Below are 20472 nucleotides of genomic sequence, written 5' to 3'. Positions count from 1 at the left end.
ACTTACAGGGTGGGCGATTTTGTTTTATTTTAGGATTTTTTGAGAATTTGTATACCAAATTACGGGGGAGTTCTTTTGGCTTCAAAACAAGAAGTTACTTTACGAAAAAAGTAGATTGAATTTGTTGTTCAAAATATGTTGTGGTAATAATTAGCATGCAATTCAACATTTTTTGGTGGCCTTGAGAAAATCCTTTTTTTTCTATTTTTGTGAGGCCACCTAAAAGCAAATAAAAACTTTCACGTGGTGTCAGCCTGTCCCATTACGGTTTGATCTACAAAAATGCGGGAAGTGTTCCCCAAAAAAATGTGACGTCAGCATGTTCCATTCAAAATCAGTTGAGAAGATATGGGACAGCCTGACACCCCGTGATTTTTTTGAAATTACCAACAAAAAAACTAATCCAGTGTGGGGTTCTCACAGTGTTTTTCATTAAAATTTAATGATAAAACAAAGAAAAATCTCATCTGAAAATACCTTTAGCTTGATTTGAAAAAACAGAAAAGTTTCTAACAATTGTCTGAAAGTTGAAAATTGTCTGTAATTTTTCCTGGCGATTTTTTGATTTTTTCAGCAATTTTCAACTTTCCAACGTTTCTCTGAATTATCTGAACGCTAATTAGTCATCAACAGAATGCATAAAATTCCAAATTTAGAATTAATCCTTTTCTGATACCGAGAAAAAATCCAAATTTTTGAAACAGAAACCCACAAAATTTCATAGTTTTCTGCCCGGTTATGTCTTCAAATAGATCTCTTCCTGTTTTACATCAAAAAATCTGTGTGACATAAATATTTTGTGGCTTCATTTGATACATTTTATTTCAATTTCAAAAAGAAATACGAGCTTGAACTCTATTTGGCTTCTTCTTCGTTTTTTCAGGCACGGGAACAAATTGAGTGTTTTTTTGCTTGTTTTGGGAAATAGACTAGATAAATGTCAGGAAGTGTTCCCATTTTTTTGAAGTCGAACGCTTTCAGGCGGTAAATGAACATTTATTAGGGGGGAATTTAGTTTTTTTTGGACGAGTTTTCGTTCGGATACAAAAAAATGTGTCTGAAAATATTTTGGCTGGAAATTATAATTATTAAATTTTTCTTCATATTTTCTACTTTGGTATGATATGCTTGATGTCTGTCTTATTTTTAGAGCAAATTATGTACTCATCAAGATGGGCCTGACCATTTCCCGCCCCCAGACTAGCGGGACTTTAAAATTCAATTAATTTTGGCGGGTGTTTTTTTTTCGCATCCAAAAATTATTTTGTTTCAACTAAATTGTATCAATTGTTCAAAAATCGGTTTGTGCCTGCCTGCCTGCCTGCCTACTTACCGGGCATGAGGTATGCCTAGGATAGATTAGCGTAGGTAGGCTTGCAGCGGGCGTAGGTAGGCATGAACCAGTTGAAACGTAAGCGTGAGATAGACAATAGGTATGAGGCACTTATAGGGCAAAGGGTGGGCCTAGAGTAGGCAAGAAGCAGGCATAGAGTAGGCGTAAGGCAGGTCATGCTTTGGCATGAGGCAGACGTCGGATAGGCTGAAAGCAAGCATAGGGTACGCATGAAGCAGGCGTTGAAGAGGTACCAGGCAGGCGTAGGCGCCTTGTAGGTAGGTAGGCATTGCACGACATGCCTGACGGAAGCTTGCTAGAAACAAGATTCATTGTGCCTTCTCTGTCAAGTCAAACCCCCCACAAATCACTCATTCCCCTTCTGTCTTCTAATCTCCTCTTCCAGTTGCTTCTTCTTCCCTATGACGTCATCATTGCTCAACATTAAACCACGCCCTCTTTTCTCCCTTTGCCTTCCCATCTTTCACACTTGAGACCTCTTGAGCCCCCTGGAGGGCTCAATAGTTTTTAAACTTTTTGCACGTTCTCTCATTTGACAAAAAATCAAAAATTTTGCAGAAACATGCTCCGTATACTTTTGGTCCTTTTGGTTGTGCTTGCCATTGTTCATGTAACCGTTCAATTTACATTGGAGAAGAGAGGTACGTATTTATGTGCAGGCGCCAAATGATGCCTTCATGCCATTTATTCATGCCTACCTACGAGCCTGCCTAGCACCTATTCTCTGTTTCTAGCTTGACATCAAAAATTAGATATAGGCCAGATTGAAGAATTTCCTTAATTTCAACTGAATTCCTTTGAAAGTAGCCAACTATGTAGGTGAAGGCAGGCGTAGGTTTTTTTTTTCCAGAAAAGTTTTGCCGGCTTTCGGACGCAAGTTCAGGAGCAAGAATCTTTGCTCCAATAATGAGATTAGTAAATTTGAAATCTTTGATGATTTGCATCCTAATTCACATTAAAAATAAATTTCCAGAGCTTTGACCAATTGCAAATATAGTGTCTTGGCGCAATACTAGTTTTCTATAGTGACGTCACATATTTTCAGCATAATAACTTTTTTACAAATTCCAGGAGCCGCTTGGTTCCTACGCCCCAACTGGAAGCCCCCAACAAAACGATTCTACTATCCAGATGGAGCTATCGCCGCAATTGCACCCAACGATTTCGATCAATACATCATTTATTGATTTATTTAAAGTTGATTTTTGCTTTTTTGAGTTTGGGAAACAATAAATGAGAGTTGATGTGTTTTTCTGGTTTTTATTAATTTACAAATTTAATTTTTGAACATGAAAATACAGCAGATTTAGAGTTTCTGAGCAGGCGTTAGGAATGGAGCCAACGCGTCTAGAGCCCATAAAATATTTGCACAAAATGCGTCGATATTCGATCGTGACGAGACCCAATCGGAGACGGCAACGGAGATTCTGAGGTGGTTTTTAATTAGCCTAAAAGCTTTTTTGGTGACATCTCACCTAGATTTGCCGATTCTATAGAAGCAACCGTAGCCGTCAGGTCGCATTGCAGCCACGTAGCCGAAAGTTCCCGGTTGATTCCCGTCCATGTAGCCGATGAAGCTGTAAATTGAGTTTTAGACCATGACCAAGGGAGCTAATTGGTCGGTGCCACGATGCACCATGACGCTCTTTGGCAAAAAGTCCTAGTGTTTAATTCGGTGCACTCCATAATGTACGTCTACATCAGGGGTGTGCGGCAAATCTCAAAATTTGCCGAGCTCGGCAAATTCGGCAAATTTGCCGTGCTTGACAAACTCGGAAAATTTTGATATTTTATGATGTTTTTTGGAGCACCGAAACTACAGAATTCTGAACAAAAAATTAGTTGCTGAATGAGTTCCGTGTAGTGTGTCTGCTTAAACATCAAAATAACTCAATTTGGTGTCATTTTACCAAATTTTTGCCGAAAAAATTAACAGTTTTGGTCAAAATTGTACTGTCAAATTTTTGACGTGTGCGGCAAATTTCGAAATCTGCCGAGCTCGGCAAATTCGGCAAATTTGCCGCACGTCCCTGGTCTACATAGAAGTTTGACATTGCGCAGGAGTTTTAGCTCACGCAAGACTACGCTATTACTACGCAGGAGTCCCACTTTAAATGTCGATGCACCATAACATTACAGTACACCTTGACATTTTTATCGATGCACCATGCACGTGGAGTGTTCATAATTATTAGAGTGCGCTCGCGCGGCACCTCACGAACTCCAGAATTCGCGGAAATTCGTTCCGCGGGGACAGCAGTTAGTTGCTATTTTAGGCTTCTATGAAAATTTTTTTAATTTTTTGATTTATGATATTCTTGAGAAGCATTATCCGAATTGAAAATGTGTAAAATTATGAAATTTGACCAAAAACTGACGGTTTTACAGAAAGGACGGTTTTACAGCAAGGTTTTCTTTAAAATGTATCAGTACCGTCAGTTTTTCGATTTCAGAGTCGTAAAATATGTCATTTTGTAGAGAAAAATCTGTTTCACAAAAATTTGCGCTTGAAAATTTAAAATTGTTTTTTTAATGTATTAAAAACTGAAAAATTTTAAAAATAAGATTTTAACGTAAAATTGTTGATTTTTTGAATATTTTTATATTATAAATTAGAGAATTAAAATTTCAAACATGGATTTTTGTGATACAGACTTTTCTCTATAAAATTACATATTTTACGACTCTGCAATCAAAAAACTGACGGTACTGATACATTTTGAAGAAAACCGTGGTGACTCCTTTCTGTAAAACCATCAGTTTTCGGTCAAATTTCATAATTTTACACATTTTCAATTCGGATGATGCTTCTAAACACTATTTTAAATCAAAAAATTAAAAATAATTTTCATAGAAGCCAAAAATAGCCAAAAACTGCTGTTCCCTCGAAACGAGTTCCCGCGAATTCTGGAGTTTGTGAGGTGGCGTGCGAGCGCGCTCTAATAATTATGAACACTCCAGGAGGCCGTGCCATGATATTTCAGCCCCCGTGACATTGCCGTCGACGCACCATGACAACCCGAACAATTCACAATTAATTTCTAGTCGATGCACCATGACCAGGACTTATGGTGCATCGACTTATAGTGCTCACTGTTTTTGTTCAGTTTTTAATTGCCAAACATAGGTGTTTTGGCAACATGAAAACTAAATTTATTATCTGTTTTCATACCATCCAATTTAAAACCAAACCTCGTGGAAAGCAGGAAATTCCCGTCTCCCCCCGTCCTCTTCCACGTGTCATCTCGCAAAAATTCGGGTGCTTGACGCTTTGGGCCACATCCTTTGTTCATGATGGACAGTGTTAACTTCAAACCCATGAGATGTCGGTCAAAACCTGAAAATTCTAGTCTAACAAGTCTTCGAAGGATTTTCAGTACCTCTTCCATCCATACAGTCGGCCATGAGCTGGTTATGAGCATTGATGGCTGAGTCGAAGAGCTTCTTGAGATCCTCTTTCTCGTTCTGAATAGTTTTTCTTAGTCAGGGTTTCAATGCAATCTTGCTCTACCGCTACCGTTTGATCTCCCAGGAGCGCCTTCGCAAATCTGACAAACTGCGACGTACACCCACGCACGGTTTCAGTTCTGCCGTGGAAGAATTTACGGGTTGATGCGGTCTCGTAGATCGGAGCAAAGCTTCCGTGAGTCTTCAAAAACGCCAACTGAAGAGCCAACTGAACTACAGTATCCGTGTAGACTTTGGCAGTCCGGCACAGCTCGTTACCGTACCCATGGTGATGGACGCCGCGCGCTCGGTACAGTTGCTTCTGGAATTTTTAACATTTTTAGTGACTGGAGACACAGGGAAAGTCACTTACACTCTTGTAAAACTCCACATCTGCAAACGAAATTGCGTGTCTGAGCGGCTCATTGAACTCGAAGATTAGGCGTTCCGGAAATTCAAAGTGCAGGTCGGATCCTGTTTTGGCAGGGTGCCAAAGCTGCTTTCGAACACGAGAAGCCACGTAGTCACCAACTTGAAGGAGAACTATAGCATCAATGTTGGAGTGCTGAAAAAGTGGGGTTTAGGCGTAGGCTTAGGCTTGGGCTTGTGCTTAGGCTTAGGCTCAGCCTAAAGCTTAGGATCAGGCTTAAGCCTAGACTTAGGCGTAGGCTCAGGCCTACTTACATCTCCTTGAACCATCACTTGTGCGTCTTCATAAATAGTAATATTCACTGATTTATCCTGCCAGACAAACCAACTCTCGTCTTGAAGAGCATTTGACATGAGCTGGAATTATTTCTTCATTAGTATCTGTGGCAAAAAATGAAATCCCAAACCTTCTGCTGATCATCTCCACCCTTTTTTGGTACCATTGACAGAAACAAAATGCTCGTTTCAACTGCTCTTACATATTCTATATTCGCTGAGCTCACACGGAGCAGCTCGTCGCGGTTCTGGAAATCAGGATTTCGGACTAAAAATGAGCTGGAAGTCAGCTTACCAAGCTCCAAACGTCTCGATTCGTAGTTGTAAGCTTGCTGACACAGCACGAAGACTCGTCCGATGAGTTGTCTCTTACGAATTTCAGCATCTGTAATTATTTAATGTGTGCTCCACAATTAGAGCACTTTAGCTCACGTTATAAATCTCATCTGGGCTCTTGATGGTGTCATCGTCCTCATTTAAAATGTTTAACTTCCAAAAACACCCGTCACAACAAATAATTACATGAGTTGGTGTATCTCCTTCCTCTTCTGAAAAAAAAGTTAATTTTACAGGAACAAAATGCACATTTTTTGCACAGTTTTGCACAGTTTTTGCACATTTTTTGAAGCATTTTTGCACATTTTTGCACATTTGCTGAAAATTTGAAAATTGATCCATTCTAATTTATCTTGTGCTGGTGGCCGCGTAAATGAGAAACTCGGCCATCAAATTTTCCTTTGCGGTCACGTGGCAAAGTCCAAAGTCCCGCAAACTTTGGAATGACAACAATAAAACACAGTAATGGTCAACACCGCCGACATGTGTTTTATTATCTTATCACTCTTATCACACTCTTGCAAGCAATCAAATTGCTCGTAATTTCACACCTAAAAAATTTGAGCTGTTTTTCATAGGAACAATAAAAATCAGCGGCTGAAATTTTTAAGCATTCCAAGAATCAAAAATGTCAAAAAAAAAGAAAGATTTTTTTAGATTTTTGTGAAGCTGGATTTCTAGTGAGCAGATACGCAGAGAGACAGCCAAGGTTTTAGATTTCTAGGCCACGTCCGGATAGAAAATGGAAGATTAACCTACTTGTCTTAAAATACCGATCCATAGTGTCTCTTGTCCTCTGTGGTGTACGATTCGACGAGAATAAGTGATGGAATTGCTGCATATCCCACGTCACTCCGCGTGATGACGTCACTGGCCATTTTCCGCTAGAAATAATTTTTCTTTCGTCATGCCAGGATTTTTAGAAAATATAAACTCTCACTGTCGAACTTTATCCCATACACTAAGCCAATGATGAAGGACATCAGCGGCACGGCTCACTTGTCCTCCATCCACACAGTTGTACGCAGTGTTCATTGCTCCAAATGAGACATATGGAGCCAGGGGCTCACGGATCTCGGTGTAGGCGTTGTACCACCAGTCCTCAAGCTGTAAGTTGTTGGATCAGCTTTTTTTAGTTAAAATTTTTGGTTTATTTTAAAAAGCAGCCAAGGTATTTAAAATCGTCAACTTCGGCAGGCCATATCTCGGTTGAATTTGGTTTTAACAAAAAATTGTAAACTGACAACTTGTTTAAAATTTCGATTTCTATAATTTTGTAGTTGAAACTTTAGTTTTATCTTCAAAATTAAGAAAGATATAAGGGTTTTAAGATGGTGTGCTCATGGTGCATCGATCACCTTTTCTCAACTTTGACAGCCCGGGTGAAGTTTATTTTAGTAAAGTAGGCTTAGGCTCAGGCTAACGTTGAAGTTTAGGCCTAAACATAGGCTTGCGCATAGGCCCAGGCTTAGGTTTGGGCTTAAGTATAGGCTCAGGCACAGGCCTAGGCTTCGGCCTACTTACATCTCCAACGAGTAAAAACAATTTCTTACCCAATTCTTATGATTCTTTGCTCGATTCTCTAAAGCCGACTGCAGCTGAGCTCCGAGCTCCGAGTGCTGGAATTCATGAGCTTCTTTCTCGACACGCGCCTTCTCGGCAGGAGTCAGAATTGCCGAAGCTGAAAAATTACAACTGGTGGCCGAGTTTTCTCGCGGCCGCGGGGTACCTGAATCAATGTACTTCTCTAAAGTCTCCACTAAAGATGGAACCGGAAGACTCGGAAGTTGGTCTTGACGCGAAAATGTCGACATTTGATACGATCTGAAAGTTATTTGATATTTTTAAATTTAGTGGGGTGTTTAGTGCAATGGAGCGCGGTTGCATCTGTACATTTTTCAAAATAGCCTTAGGCCCGGCTAATTTCTAGGCTTAGGCTTATGGGTAGGTTTAGGCTTGGGCTGAGGCTTAGGCCTCGGTTAGACTTGGGTTTAGTCTTAGTTTTAGACTTAGTCTTAGGTTTAGATTTAGTCTTAGGCTTGGGCTAGGTTTAGGTTTAGGCTCCGGTTTAGGCTTAATTCTAAGCTCAAGCTTAGGCAAAAACAGTGAAAAATGGAATTTTTTGTTTATCCTCGATTTATATCACGAATGGCACATATCGTTTTGGGTCTCGCCACGATCTCCAGAGCTACAGTACCCCAAAATCTTCAAAAATTAGAAGAAAAAATATTGCAAAACAACAAAAAAAACATTGAAACCCAAAAATCGTGTCCCGCTGAAAGAAACAAATAAATTGGCAGCGATCTTTCTCGTCCGTGTAGAAGGCGTGTGATGATCCTGTGTGTGTGTGTTGTCTGCGTCTCCACAGTTCCCCGTACTCTCTCTCCCTCTCTAACTAGTCATGTAGGGGTTGAGGGACTGACTGACAGACTATATTGTGGCCTTTATCACGTTGATTTATGTAGTACTAGGGGTATCGCTAATGAATTATGGGGTTCAATTAATGGGGATGCACTTATGGGGCGAATTTTAATTTTGGAATTAAAATTGAAAATTTCAAAAAACGTTTTTCTTAAAATTCCAACTTTTCCAAAAGCTAGGTAAAAAACTAGTAAACAAAAAAAATTTGAAAATTCTGATAAAAAGTGAAATTTAGGGAAGAGGCTGGGGGTGGGTCAATGTGCATAAAAACGTGATAAGGCTCTGTGTTGGTGTACCCAAATGTAGACTACACTATGCACTTTTAAGGTCAGAGAATTGGTAGGTGGAGTTGAAATGCGAAAAAAGTTTACCAGAAGAACTCGAGGATAATATTTCAGATTGATAAAAATCTTAATTTTTGCGGACAAAAAATTTTGGATGAAGTAAGGTGCGAGGGGGGCGAAAAAAAGAATAAATAAAATACAATTACACACAAAAGTGGGGAAATCGACTCGCGATGACAGTATAGAGTAGCCAGGGGAAAAGGGGAAATTGATATTATCCAGACGCGAAAATTTGGCCGAAAAATACGGGTCTCAGCACGACAATTTTTGTTGCATGCAAAAAAATGTGTGCGCCTTTAAAAATTACTGTAATTTAAAACTTTTGTGGTGGAACCATGAGAAATCATTGAAAATCCCGCCGAGAAAAAAGTTTGAAACTACAGTACCGAGACCGTATTTTTTACGCAAAATTCAAAAGTCCGGTAGACAAAAACGAAAAAAAAAATGGGTAAAAGGGGAATATACTGTAACTATGTATAATTACACACAAAAATATAGAATTATCGGCGCGGGCGGGGGGAACACAAAAAAAAACGATATAATTATGCAGTTTCCATTGGAGTGTCGTAGACCACCGCGCGTTGAGACTCCTTGAGCACATCGTTGGCGAGAGCCTGAAAAGGAATGCAAATTATTTACTGGGACTGGGTTTTTTTTCGATTTTTCACCGTTTTTTCGGGAAAAAAATTCAAATTTTCAATAATTTCGTATTCTCATCAAATTTGATAAATTTTTGATAAAACTTCAATTTTTCAATTTTCAAAAAAAAAAAGGAAAATTTTAATTTGTCTTTTGAGTAGTTTTTGTCGACTGCGGCGCGGTTGATCTTGTCGATTTACGACGGCCGCCGTGTACTGTCGTGTAATTTTGAATTTATTTTTTCGCACACGATTTAAGACAGTTTTTGGGCAGAAATTCCCTAATTTCTATATTTTTGCTTTTTTTTTTAGAATTCCCCATATATGCAATTTTCAGCGTTTCTGTCGAAATTTTGCGTCAAAACTACGGTACCTGGTCTCGAAACGACAAATATTTTGTAGATCACAAACGGGTGTGCCTTTAATAAGGATTACCGTAATTTCAAACTTTCGTTGCTACTGGGGGAATTTTCATCGATTTTCCTCATTTTTTCAACGAAAAACAATGAAAATCGATAAAAAATTTTGTTTCATCCGGAGTAACAAAAGTTTTAAACCACAGTAATCCTTAAAGGCGCACACCCGTTTGTATTTTACAAAAAATTGTCGTTTCGAGACCTATGGTACCGTACTTTGGCACAAAATTTCGCATATTTTGACAATTTTCAATGTTCATTTTTAAAAAAGTGTGAAGACGGGAATTTCAGCCAAAAACTGTAAATTCGCGCGAGAAAAAACAGAATTCACAATTCTCAAAAAAATTGGGAATTTAATTGATTTTTAGCTCAAAATTATGGAATTTCCGTGAAAAAATTTCCGAAAATTCATCTTTTGAGCATTTTTACGGCGATTCTAGCAATGCTATTTTTTTTTGTTTTTTTTCCTGGCACAATCAAGTACCTCCAACTCTTTGGTATGTTTGATAGTGTTGTAAAGATCCAAAAATTGTGGATTTCTCTCAACTTCTGGCAGCTTCAACTTCAATCCGTATACAACACGAATGACAGCCTTCTTCAGCTCTTCAAGCTTCTCAACTTCCTGCTTAACAGCATTTCCACGTGGACGAACGTTCAATTGAGTCTTCAACGGTTCACAGACACGATCGATTCGTTGGAGAACTTGTCCTGGAGCAAGATTAGCGACACGTTGGAGGGTCAAGTAGTTGAGAAGTTTGACGTCATGATTCTGATCGGATAATCCAACTTCCATTACTGACGAGAATTGAGTGATGTCTATCTTGTCAACGCAGCTTTCCAAGAGGGTGAACATGCTGAAAAATTGGAAAAAAATCAATTTTTTTTAAAATTTTTCAGCAAAAAAATTTAAAAATAGACTCAAACCTGAAAGATCGCTAAAGAACTTCAATTTTGGCTAAATTACAATCTGCGACCAATCAACGCGACTGGCTCCGCCCACTTTTCAACCAATCAGATGGAATGGGCGGAGTTCGGAAGCGTTGATTGGTTCGAAACTTTTTTTTTTCAAAAATGAACGAATTTCTTGAAATTTGGAGATTTTATAGAGTTAAAAATTATTGAATTTTCGTGAAAAAAGGAAAAGTCTGCTTTTGAGCATTTTTAAATAAAAATTCACATTTCTGAACAAAACTGTGATAATTTTTAAACTAAAAATCGATAAAATACCAATTTTCAGAAAATGAGTGATTTTTTTGCCATAAAATCGATTTTTACGTTTAAAAATTGTTTTTTTTTTTTCAGAAATTGTAAAATTCAAATTCGATTTGTTATATTTTTTAGCTTAATATCCGTCGAAAACCGCCGTATTTTAGTATAAAAAATCACATTTTTCAAATAAAACTGTATATTTTAGTTTAATTTATCGATTTTTCGCCAAATTTCGATACTTTTCCAAAATCGAAACTGCGACCAATCAGCGCGACTGGCTCCGCCCATTTTTCAACCAATCAGATGGAGTGGGCGGAGCGAATCGCTGATTGGTCGCAGTTGGAAATGTGGCCAAAAGGCGGTTTTTCTCTGTTTTTTCCTCATATTTATCTGAATTTTAGATTTTTCTCCAACTTACCACTCAAAAGCGCATTTTCTGAGATCAAGACCCTCGTCGACTTGATGCTTGAATGGTCCCATCTCGACTTCTTTGATAAGCTCCTTACGAAGTTTTGTCTCTTCGTAGACAGCTGGAAGCAGATCAGGAAGCAAATCTCTGACAAGAGCCGGCTTGTTGTGAGCAGCAGAATTGAGCACAACCAGAGCAACACGACGAACTTTGAGATCTTCATCTCGGACAGCAGCCAAGAAATCTCCAATTTGCTTTTGCAGCGTAATATCCACAATTCTCTTCTCATCATTAATCATATACTTGATCGCAGAAACTGCAGACGATCGGATTGCTGGATCAGAAGATCTCATGCTCTCTTTAAGCTTTGGAAGCAGAGATTCTGGATCAAATGAGCACAGACGGCCAAGACATTCGGCGACGACGCTTCTGCAAAAATAGGATATTTTCGAAGCTACTACGTGGCCTAGAAAAATAAAAAATTCGGCCAATTTGAGAGTGGCCGAGTTTTCTGATTTCACAACCACAAATTGCAATTTTTTGCAGAAGAAATCGTGGAAAATTGTTAAATTTTTACGATTTATGCACATTTTTTCGTAGAAATTTATTTATTCTGCAATTTTCAACCAAAAATGTCTTGCCCAGGAGCAATTTTAAGGAATTTTTATGTGAATTTGCCGGCTTCAAAGTGATTTGCACATTTTTTTCGTGGAAATTGCATTAATCAGCAATTTTCAACCGAAAATGTCTTGTTCAGCGCCGAATTGGGTTTTAAAAAATGTTTTTTAAACTTTTGTTGAAGGAATTGAGCCAAATTCTAGATTTTAGCATAATTTGGCTCTTTTTGCCAGAAATTTTTTAATGCGAACAATTTTGAGTGATTTTTCGATTTTTAAAAGTGTTTTTCACATTTTTATTTAAAAATTTTTGAGATTTTTATGTTTTTTTTTTTCATTTTTTGCGTTAAAATTGCATTAATTAGTAATTCTCAACCAACAAAAAAATTTTGTCAAGGGCCAAATTTTGGAGTTTTTTCGGCTTTTACACAATTTTTAACGAAATTTTCAAAATTGCTCGTTTTTCGATTTTTGAAAAATTGAAAAATGTCTTTTATCGTTTTTTTCCGATTTTCCAAAAATTAGTATAAGCAAAATTAGATTTAAAAAATAATATTTTCTTAACATTTTTTTTTCGATTTTTCGATTTTCCAGAGAATCGAAAAATCGAAAATTTTCGTTTTTAGATTTGAAAAAATCGAAAGCCAAATTTAATCATTTTTTTTCCGAATTTTTAGTGAATTTTATCAACCTCGTTCCATCCTCATTTCCACCAGCATTAGCCATCAACATTCCCCAAATATCAACAATTGCCGATCTAAATAGATCCGTTGATTTCGTAGATTCCTCAGAAGATGATTCCCAAACAATGACCTCTTTCAACGCGTGCAATAGCAAATATTGCTTCTTTGGTTGAGTACGAATTTGTTCGAGAATAAATGGAAGATATACATTCAAATTTCCAACAGCTAATGCTCCAAGAGCTTGAGCTGCTGCTGATTTGAGATCTTCATGATGATGATTAAAAGCCTTAATCGCCAAATCTTCAGGCTTTACTGGGAAATCTGGACTATAAGTGTCTGGAACACGACGGCCGAGTTCTCCAAGAGTTATCATTGCGAAGAGGCGAATTGAATCAGACATATTCGCGGTTTGAAGTTGTTGAGCAAGCTTCTTTGCGAGAGATCTCGATTTTTCCAGATTTTGAGTACTTTCAGTTATGACAGCTGCACACGAAGCAATTGCCATATGAGCATGTCTCGAAAGAGCAACATTATCGTAGACTGGTGACGTCACTGAGTCTAAAAGTGATTCGAATGTCGGTTTTTCGGGGAAATCGGTTTTGACGATGGCGGTGAACAGATTGAGAAGGGAATTGAGAGCAAGGCCCTGCAAGAAAATTGGATTTTTTAGAGGGTAAAAGACAGGGGAAATTTAAAAATCGGAAAAAAAATATTTTTTTCGTTTAAAAAAATCAAAGTTTTCCGTTCAATTTTGGGCAAAAATGGAAAAAATCTATTTTTTTTTGGTGAAAACGATCTGTTATTTTTTCTTTTTTGATAAAAAGTCTAAAAATAGTTAGAAGTCATTTTTTTGTTGAAAAATCACCGAAAAATGGGCAAAAAATATGTTTATCTTTTTTTATAAAACTATTTTTTTATACATAAAAGTTTTTTCTCGTTTTTTATATTAAAAAACTAGAAAAATCGAATTATCAGGTTTTTTAAATCGAAAAGTTAAAAAAACCTAATTTTTTTGGTTTGCTCTTTTTATTGAAAAAATAGGTAAATTGGCAAGAAAACAGATTTTTCGTTGATTTCGTTGATTTTTAGAAAATTTGTTATTTTCCAAAAAATCAGTATTTTATCGTGAATAAATCAATTTTTTCCAATTTTCGGACATTTTTTGTTGAATTCTCATTAATTCGTTTCATTTAATTTGAAAAATCACCGAAAAAAAATTTCTGACTTTTTTTCGTCAAAAAACCGAAAATTGGTCGATTTTTTCTGAAAAATCACCAAAAAATTAAAATTTTCAGTTTTCTTTTCGATTTTCTCGAAAAAAATCCGATTTTTTTCCAAATTTCCGTCGAAATCCTTTTACCTGAATAAGTGGAGAAGTCAATAGTCGAATGATAGAATCAAGAATTGGTTGCATATGAAGAGAGACGCAGGTCGGGAAATTGAGGAAAGCATCTGAAATTTGCGTGAAATTTAAGATTTTTTGTAAATCTATACGGTAAATAAAATTCGCAAGAAAAAAAGTAGCGTCGCACAGAAAAAAATAGAGGCGGAGCCTAATTTTGCAACCCTGCGGCACGTTTTTTCTGTTTTTTCTTTATTTTTTCGAATGAAAATGTTATCCAATTTAATTCTAATAATCAATATTATTCGAAATAAATTAGATAACATTTTCATTTGAAAAAATCAGAAAAACCGTGCCGCAGGGTTGCAAAATTACGCTCCGCCTCTTTTTCTGTGCGGCGCAACAGTTTTGCAGTGTAATTTGAAATTTTTCCAAATTTTTGCCGAAATTTTCGAATTTTTCAAGCATTTTTAGCGCTTTTTTCATGTTTTTAGAAGTTTTTGGCGCGAAATTTGAATTAATCTTCAAAAAAAAAAAGCAAATTTTGGCATTTTGGAATTTTTTCAAATGTTTTTTGTTCAAATTTCCATAGAAAAATTGATATTTACATGTAAGACAGCAGAATGCTTGATTTGTAATCTGTAAATCAGTTTCACTAATCAAATTCGACATTTCTCCGAGCACACAAGTGAGCTCTTCGACTGGAATCGATCCGGCTGGCGAGTGTTTCATCAGCTTCTCCACAAAATTGAGACATGTCATCTGAAAAATTGAATTTTTTTGTTTTAAAAAATCTGAAAAACTATCAAAAATGTTAAAATAGTCTCAAATTCGAAAAAAAAAGCGAAAAAACTGCGACCAATCAGCAATTCGCTCCGCCCATGTTTGGACCAATCAGAACGAGTAGGTGGAGTTCGAAGACGCTGATTGGTTCGAAGCATCTATTTTGATCTGAAATCCATATAGAAATGTAGAGAACCAATCAGCGCCTCCAAACTCCGCCCACTCTATCTGATTGGTTGAAAAGTGGGCGGAGCGAATCGGGCTGATTGGTCGCAGTTGGTAATCGAGCCAAAATTGAAGTTCTTTAGCGATTTTTTATTCGTTTTTTGCGGTTTTTTCAGAATTTGAGGTTATTTCGACTTTTTTTTCAAAAAATCAGAAAATTCTCAGCATACTCTCAGCGATCTTGCAATCTTCTTGACATAATCGACGACATGACGAAGAATCGATTGAAGTTGAGCTGAACTGAAAATAATTCCAGCTTCAACAATATGAGTAGAAGCACGGAATGCCACAAGACATGTCATATCTCGGCCGATGCGTTCTGTCATCTTTTCCAGGATTGCAGGGGTCTGGAAAAAATAGAAAAATGAGTGAAATTTTGATGTTTTCGTTGAAAAAAATCGAATTTCCCGCAAAAATTCGAACTTTTCAGTTAAAATTCACCGAAAATTTGCATTTTTTGCCAAAAACTGACTGAGAATGTATTTTTTCGCGGAAAATTTGAATTTTTAGTCGAAATTGGTAAAAATTCGAGTTTTTTGTTGGAACTTTTAGTGAAAATTTGACAGAATATTCAAATATCATGTCAAGTCTTTTTTCGCCGAAAAAAATTGCTGAAAATTCAAATTTCCAGTAAAAATTCGCATTTTGCTCAGAATTTTACAGAAAATTCAAATTTTTCGTCAAAAATCTACTTTCTGGTCAAATTTCAATAGAAAATTCAAATTTCCAGTCGAAAATCGACTTTTTCGTGAAAATTTGACAGAAATTTTAAATTTTCAGTAAAAAAATTGAATTTCCGTTCAAATTTTAACAGAAAATTCAAATTTTCAGTAAAAAATCGTCAGTGCAAATTTCCTGTCAAAAAATTGCATTTCTCGTAAAAATTGAAGTCCCGGGTTTTTTTTTTAATTTTCTGAATTTTTAGGTAGAAATCTCAATTTTCCGACTAAAAATTTATATTTTACACTGAAAAAATCGAATTTTTCAATTTTTCATATTCGAGCTGAATTTCTACCTCATTCTTGAGCACATCCTTGAAAGCCGCCAACAGCATACTAATAGCAGAGATAGCTCTCTCTCGAACCTCTTGATCAGTATCATTAGCCATAAATTTCTTCTCAACAACGACCAATAACTTCTTCGCCTCCTCATTTCCACCACAAGCCGACAGCTCACGGAGCACATCAATATATTTACAGCACACTGCGAGGCCTTCTGCTGAGACTTTATAAAATGGCTCAGAAATTGAATGAGTCATAATTGTGGTCAATGGGCTCAACAAATTCTTGAATCTCTTCGGATTATTGAGTGTCAAGGCATTCGAAATGAAGCTGAGCACAGTCATTTTTCCCTGAGCCGACGCATTTTTATCGGTTAAAATGTTGGATACAGCCGGAATAATATCATCGAGACTATCTTCAAGGCCTGATGGATAGGTCCGAATTAGGGCCGAAAGAAGTTCAATGCATTTTGGACCAGTTTTCGGGTGTTTTTTCATCGATTTTGTGATTGTACGAAGAAGCACATCTTTCTGATCAGCTAACGATTGAATTATAGCCAACTGGCTGCGTGATAGATAATTCGTCGAAAATTTGGTTCCACCAATCACCACAATATCATCAGTTTCAATGGAATCCTCGTCGGCGGCCACAACGGCCTTCTGCAAATCTGGGACCAAAATGGAGATCTGATTGAGTAGGGCAATGTAGACTGAGATGATTTCAGTTCGGACAGTCTCTTCGCGTTCTTTGAATCGTCCAATCACTACTGGACCGATTTTTTGCGAGAGATTGAGAAGGGATTCCCGGTGTGATGAGATCATTGCTTCGATGGCTTTTGCGGCGGCGCGGCGAACTTTCCATGTGACGTCTTCGTCGTCGCTGTATTCATCTTCGTCGTCTGCAAAAAATTTGAATATTTAAAGGTGGACTACGCTCAGCGAGGAAATTGCTTTAAAACACGCCTATGGTACCACAATGACCAAATACCATGATTAAAAAATTCAAAAAAATTTTCCAAATTTTATATGATTTTTTGAAAATTGGAAAAATCGCAGTTTTCCCCTAATTCCTTTTTGAATTTCCGCCAATTGGATTTGTTCGATGGAGCGCGCTTGCACGTTTTTAAATTTATTTATTTTATTTATTGTTATTTTCCACCAACTTTTAAAGTTTTCGGTGTATTTTTGCTTGAATTTAGAGAAAAAGTCAAAATAATTGCAAATTTTCGATTAAAAAGCACGCTACCAGGAAATTAGTTAATTCAGGTTTTAAATCGTTTAAAAGCGTTACTTTTTCATTTTTACGCCTGTACGTTTGCTTTTTAATCGAAAATTTGCATTTATTTTGACTTTTTCTCTAAAATTCGAGCAAAAATACACCGAAAACTTTAAAAGTTGGTGGAAAATAACAATAAATAAATAAATAAATTTAAAAACGTGCAAGCGCGCTCCCTCGAACAAATTCAATTGGCGGAAATTCAAATAGGAATTAGGCAAAAACTGATATTTTTTTCAATTTTCAAAAAATCATATAAAATCTAGAAAAATGTTTTTGAATTTTTTTATCATGATATTCGGTCATTGTGGTACCATAGGCGTGTTTTAAAGCAATATCCCCACTGAGCGTAGTCCACCTTTAAGGCTAAAAAAAGCTCCAAAATCAAGAATTTCAGCTAAAAAATCTTTAAAATCTTCAATTTTCGCACAGTTTCCTACCATCTTCATCATCTTCCATTTGCTCATCCTCATCATCATCTCCATACTCGTAATTCGGATCATAGGCCAGTGCATCAGTGAGCTGTTGGATAACTTCCTTCTCAAAAGCTACAACTTCCTGTGGATTCCGGTACAAAAATACTTCCAATCCTTGAATAGAAGCTTCCCGTAGATCATCGTGCTCCGATTCGGTTCCAGGATCAATTTGAAGATATTGAAGAAGGAACGGAACAACTTTCGGCGTATGCTTCGAGAATCTCGATCCACTGGCTCGTGCGACAGTGCTCAACGCGATCACAAGTGTACGAAGTTGCACATTTTGAGCAGCCGACGATGGAGGGGATCGTTGAGCCAGCTCTTTGAGCAAATCTTGAACGAGCTCATCGTAAAGCTCTCCGTTGATTACAGAGGCAAGATGTCCGATTCCAGTGATTGCCTTCTTTCTGATAGCGGAACGGAATGAATACAAGTGATCTACCATCACTTTCAACGATCCTTTGTGCATTTCGGGAACCTGGAACTAGAAATGTGTGAGATTTTGCTTCAAAAAGTGCCAAAATAGTCTTAAATTCGGGAAAAACGTGAAATTTCGGCTGAATTCCATCTGATTGGTTGAAAAGTGGGCGGGGCGAATCGCTGATTGGTCGCAATTCCCATTTTGGAGGAAATTAGCCAAAATTGAAAAATCGCGTTGGATTTTTCGTTTTTTTTTCGAAATTTGGCATTATTTCAGAGTTTTTAAAGCAAAAAATGGAAAATTTTTGAAAGTTTGGTTTAAAAAACCCAAAACTGACAATTTTTCAATTTTAGGGTTACTGTAGCTCCACAAATTCGCAAACACTGACAACACACCGGATTTGACGGCAAAATGCAGAATAATCAATATTTTCCGCAATATGTCGTGTTTGCGTGCTTTTAAGGGTACAGTAATCCCGGTAACGAGCAAAATGGCTGTTTTCTAGAGTACTGTAGCCTCAAAAGTGAGCAAACACCGCCAAGACACCGGACTTGACGACAAAATGTAGAAAAAAACGGAATTTCTGCAAAATGACGGTTTTTGGCTAGATTTGGGGTATTTTTTTTGAAATTTTGAAGATATTTGAGCTCAAAAAAGGCTCATTTGGGCTATTTTAAGGCTTGAAAAGCCCAAAAAATAGGATTTCCGGGTGTAAATCCACACTTACAACATCACCAAATCTCAGCAAAACTTCTCCAATCAAATCGAGAACATCGACACGAGCCGCATCATCTGGAGCACACAACGACAGAGAATCCACAAATTTTGGCAACATTCTCTTGACAACTGTAGTTGTTGCATTACTTGAAGCCGATGGAGCCAAATTTAGAATCATTGCTTTAAGTGTGAGAGAATGAATATCTCTTGATTGTTCAGCTTTCGAAAAAACGTGTGGAGTGAGCTCTTCGACGAGATATTCCAGCTGAAATTTGGGATTTTTTCAAATTTTTAATGATAATTTTTTTAAACAAAAATTTTTAATGTTAAATATTTAATTTCCCGTTGAAATGTTGAAAAATCTACTGAAATTTTGAACTTTCTGTGGAAATTCGACTGAAAATTCCAATTTTTTAAACTTTTTATTGTAGAAATATTGAATTTCACGCTGAAAATTTATTTTAAATTCGAATTTTCCGACAAAAATTGATTTAAAATTTGACCATCCATCCAAAAAATGACTTTTTTGTCAAACTTTGACTGGAAATTCGTGTTTTCCTCCAAAAATTGAATGAAAATGTGACTTTTCTGAAATTTTATATAAAAATCGACTGAAAATTCGAATTTCCAGCCAAAATTCCATTTTTTGTACGAAATTTTCAAACTTTCCAGTCATTTCTTAATTTTTTGAAGGAATTTTCGTATTTTTCTCATTGAAATCTCCAGTTTTGTCGTATTTTTTCCAATTTTTTCCGTTAAAAACACCGAAATTAAAATTTTGAATTTTCCGATTACTGACATGATGCGTTTTGATTTTCGATGGCTGAGCAAGGAGTCCAATACATTTGATCGCAAGATTTTGAACTTCTCCGTTTGAGTCACTGAGCAGTTTGATTAGAGCACGAATGACCTGAAAAAAATTAGAAAATTCAGATTTTAGCTAAATTTTGAATTTTTTTTTGGAATTTTTGTTTAAATTCCGGCGGTTTTTAGTTAATTTTAGCCATTTTTTGAATTTTCAACATTTTTTGGCAGAAATTTCCGGTTTTTGCCAAAATAAACAGTTTTTTTTTGTAATTTTAAATAATTTTTTTTTCGTTAAAAATTTAAATTACAGCAGAATTTAGCAGTTTTTCGGATTTTTAAATAATTTTTTTTGTAGAAAATTACGGTTTTTGCCGGTTTCGAATTTTTTTTGTAGAAATTTCAATTTTCAGCTAAAATTTTTTTTGAAATTTCAAACAGATTTTTCTGTTGAAAGTACAGATTTTAGCTATTTTTCACCTTTTTTTTCAAAATTACAATAAAATTTCACTGGAAAATTCAATTTTTAGGGTTATTTTTTAGCTTTTTAAAGCAATTTTTGCACCAAAAACCGCCAATTTTTGAGATTTTACTATACTTTAGCAGTCGAATCGTCCTCCAAAGCGATAGTTCCAGTCTGCAAATCTTTCATCAAATCATTGCAAGCCATGAACCGGAAATCCTTATCCGGATTCGACATTTTGTCGACCAGTTGCCCGACATGATAAGCACTCATCTGGAAACAAAATTTGGTCTGAAAATCACTTTTCGGGGTCTGAAAACGTGAAAAAGATAACCAAAAGAGGCAAGAAAATAGACAATTTTGGGCGCCAAAATAAGTGATCAAAA

General features: G+C 36.5%; 3 protein-coding genes across 4 annotated transcripts; 1 reads left to right on the top strand and 2 right to left on the bottom strand.

Moving 5' to 3' along the window:
* Positions 1 to 1912: 1912 nt before the first annotated feature.
* T20B3.14 (Neuropeptide-Like Protein) lies at positions 1913 to 2604 on the top strand. Its single transcript, NM_182405.8, has 2 exons — positions 1913 to 1995; positions 2426 to 2604. The coding sequence occupies exons 1-2, from the start codon at positions 1917 to 1919 to the stop codon at positions 2539 to 2541; spliced, it is 195 nt and encodes a 64-aa protein (NP_872205.1). The 5' UTR covers positions 1913 to 1916; the 3' UTR covers positions 2542 to 2604.
* Positions 2517 to 7672, bottom strand: T20B3.1 (Choline/carnitine acyltransferase domain-containing protein). Of its 2 annotated transcripts, none has more exons than NM_001373175.2 (14): positions 7572 to 7672; positions 7396 to 7523; positions 6783 to 6949; positions 6602 to 6726; positions 5939 to 6054; positions 5802 to 5891; positions 5638 to 5754; positions 5486 to 5587; positions 5175 to 5366; positions 4866 to 5123; positions 4735 to 4819; positions 4547 to 4691; positions 2830 to 2931; positions 2517 to 2781 (listed from the first exon to the last, which is right to left on the bottom strand). In NM_001373175.2, the coding sequence occupies exons 1-14, from the start codon at positions 7654 to 7656 to the stop codon at positions 2661 to 2663; spliced, it is 1833 nt and encodes a 610-aa protein (NP_001360572.1). In that variant the 5' UTR covers positions 7657 to 7672; the 3' UTR covers positions 2517 to 2660. The 2 variants fall into 2 exon arrangements, with proteins under 2 accessions (NP_001360572.1, NP_507245.1); NM_074844.6 differs by having other exon boundaries at positions 2521 to 2781; positions 4872 to 5123; positions 7572 to 7666.
* Positions 7673 to 8275: 603 nt separating this feature from the next.
* cand-1 (Cullin-associated NEDD8-dissociated protein 1) lies at positions 8276 to 20361 on the bottom strand. Its single transcript, NM_074843.6, has 12 exons — positions 20222 to 20361; positions 19619 to 19729; positions 18830 to 19084; positions 17646 to 18159; positions 15945 to 16828; positions 15100 to 15276; positions 14530 to 14683; positions 13940 to 14031; positions 12588 to 13225; positions 11289 to 11708; positions 10146 to 10515; positions 8276 to 9221 (listed from the first exon to the last, which is right to left on the bottom strand). Exons 1-12 carry the CDS (start codon positions 20357 to 20359, stop codon positions 9150 to 9152), a joined length of 3825 nt encoding a protein of 1274 aa, NP_507244.1. The 5' UTR covers positions 20360 to 20361; the 3' UTR covers positions 8276 to 9149.
* Positions 20362 to 20472: the final 111 nt, after the last annotated feature.

Source organism: Caenorhabditis elegans, chromosome V (genome assembly GCF_000002985.6).
Source record: "Caenorhabditis elegans chromosome V".
In the NCBI taxonomy this organism is placed as follows: Eukaryota; Metazoa; Nematoda; class Chromadorea; order Rhabditida; family Rhabditidae; genus Caenorhabditis; species Caenorhabditis elegans.
This window is presented reverse-complemented; position numbering and strand designations above follow the sequence as displayed.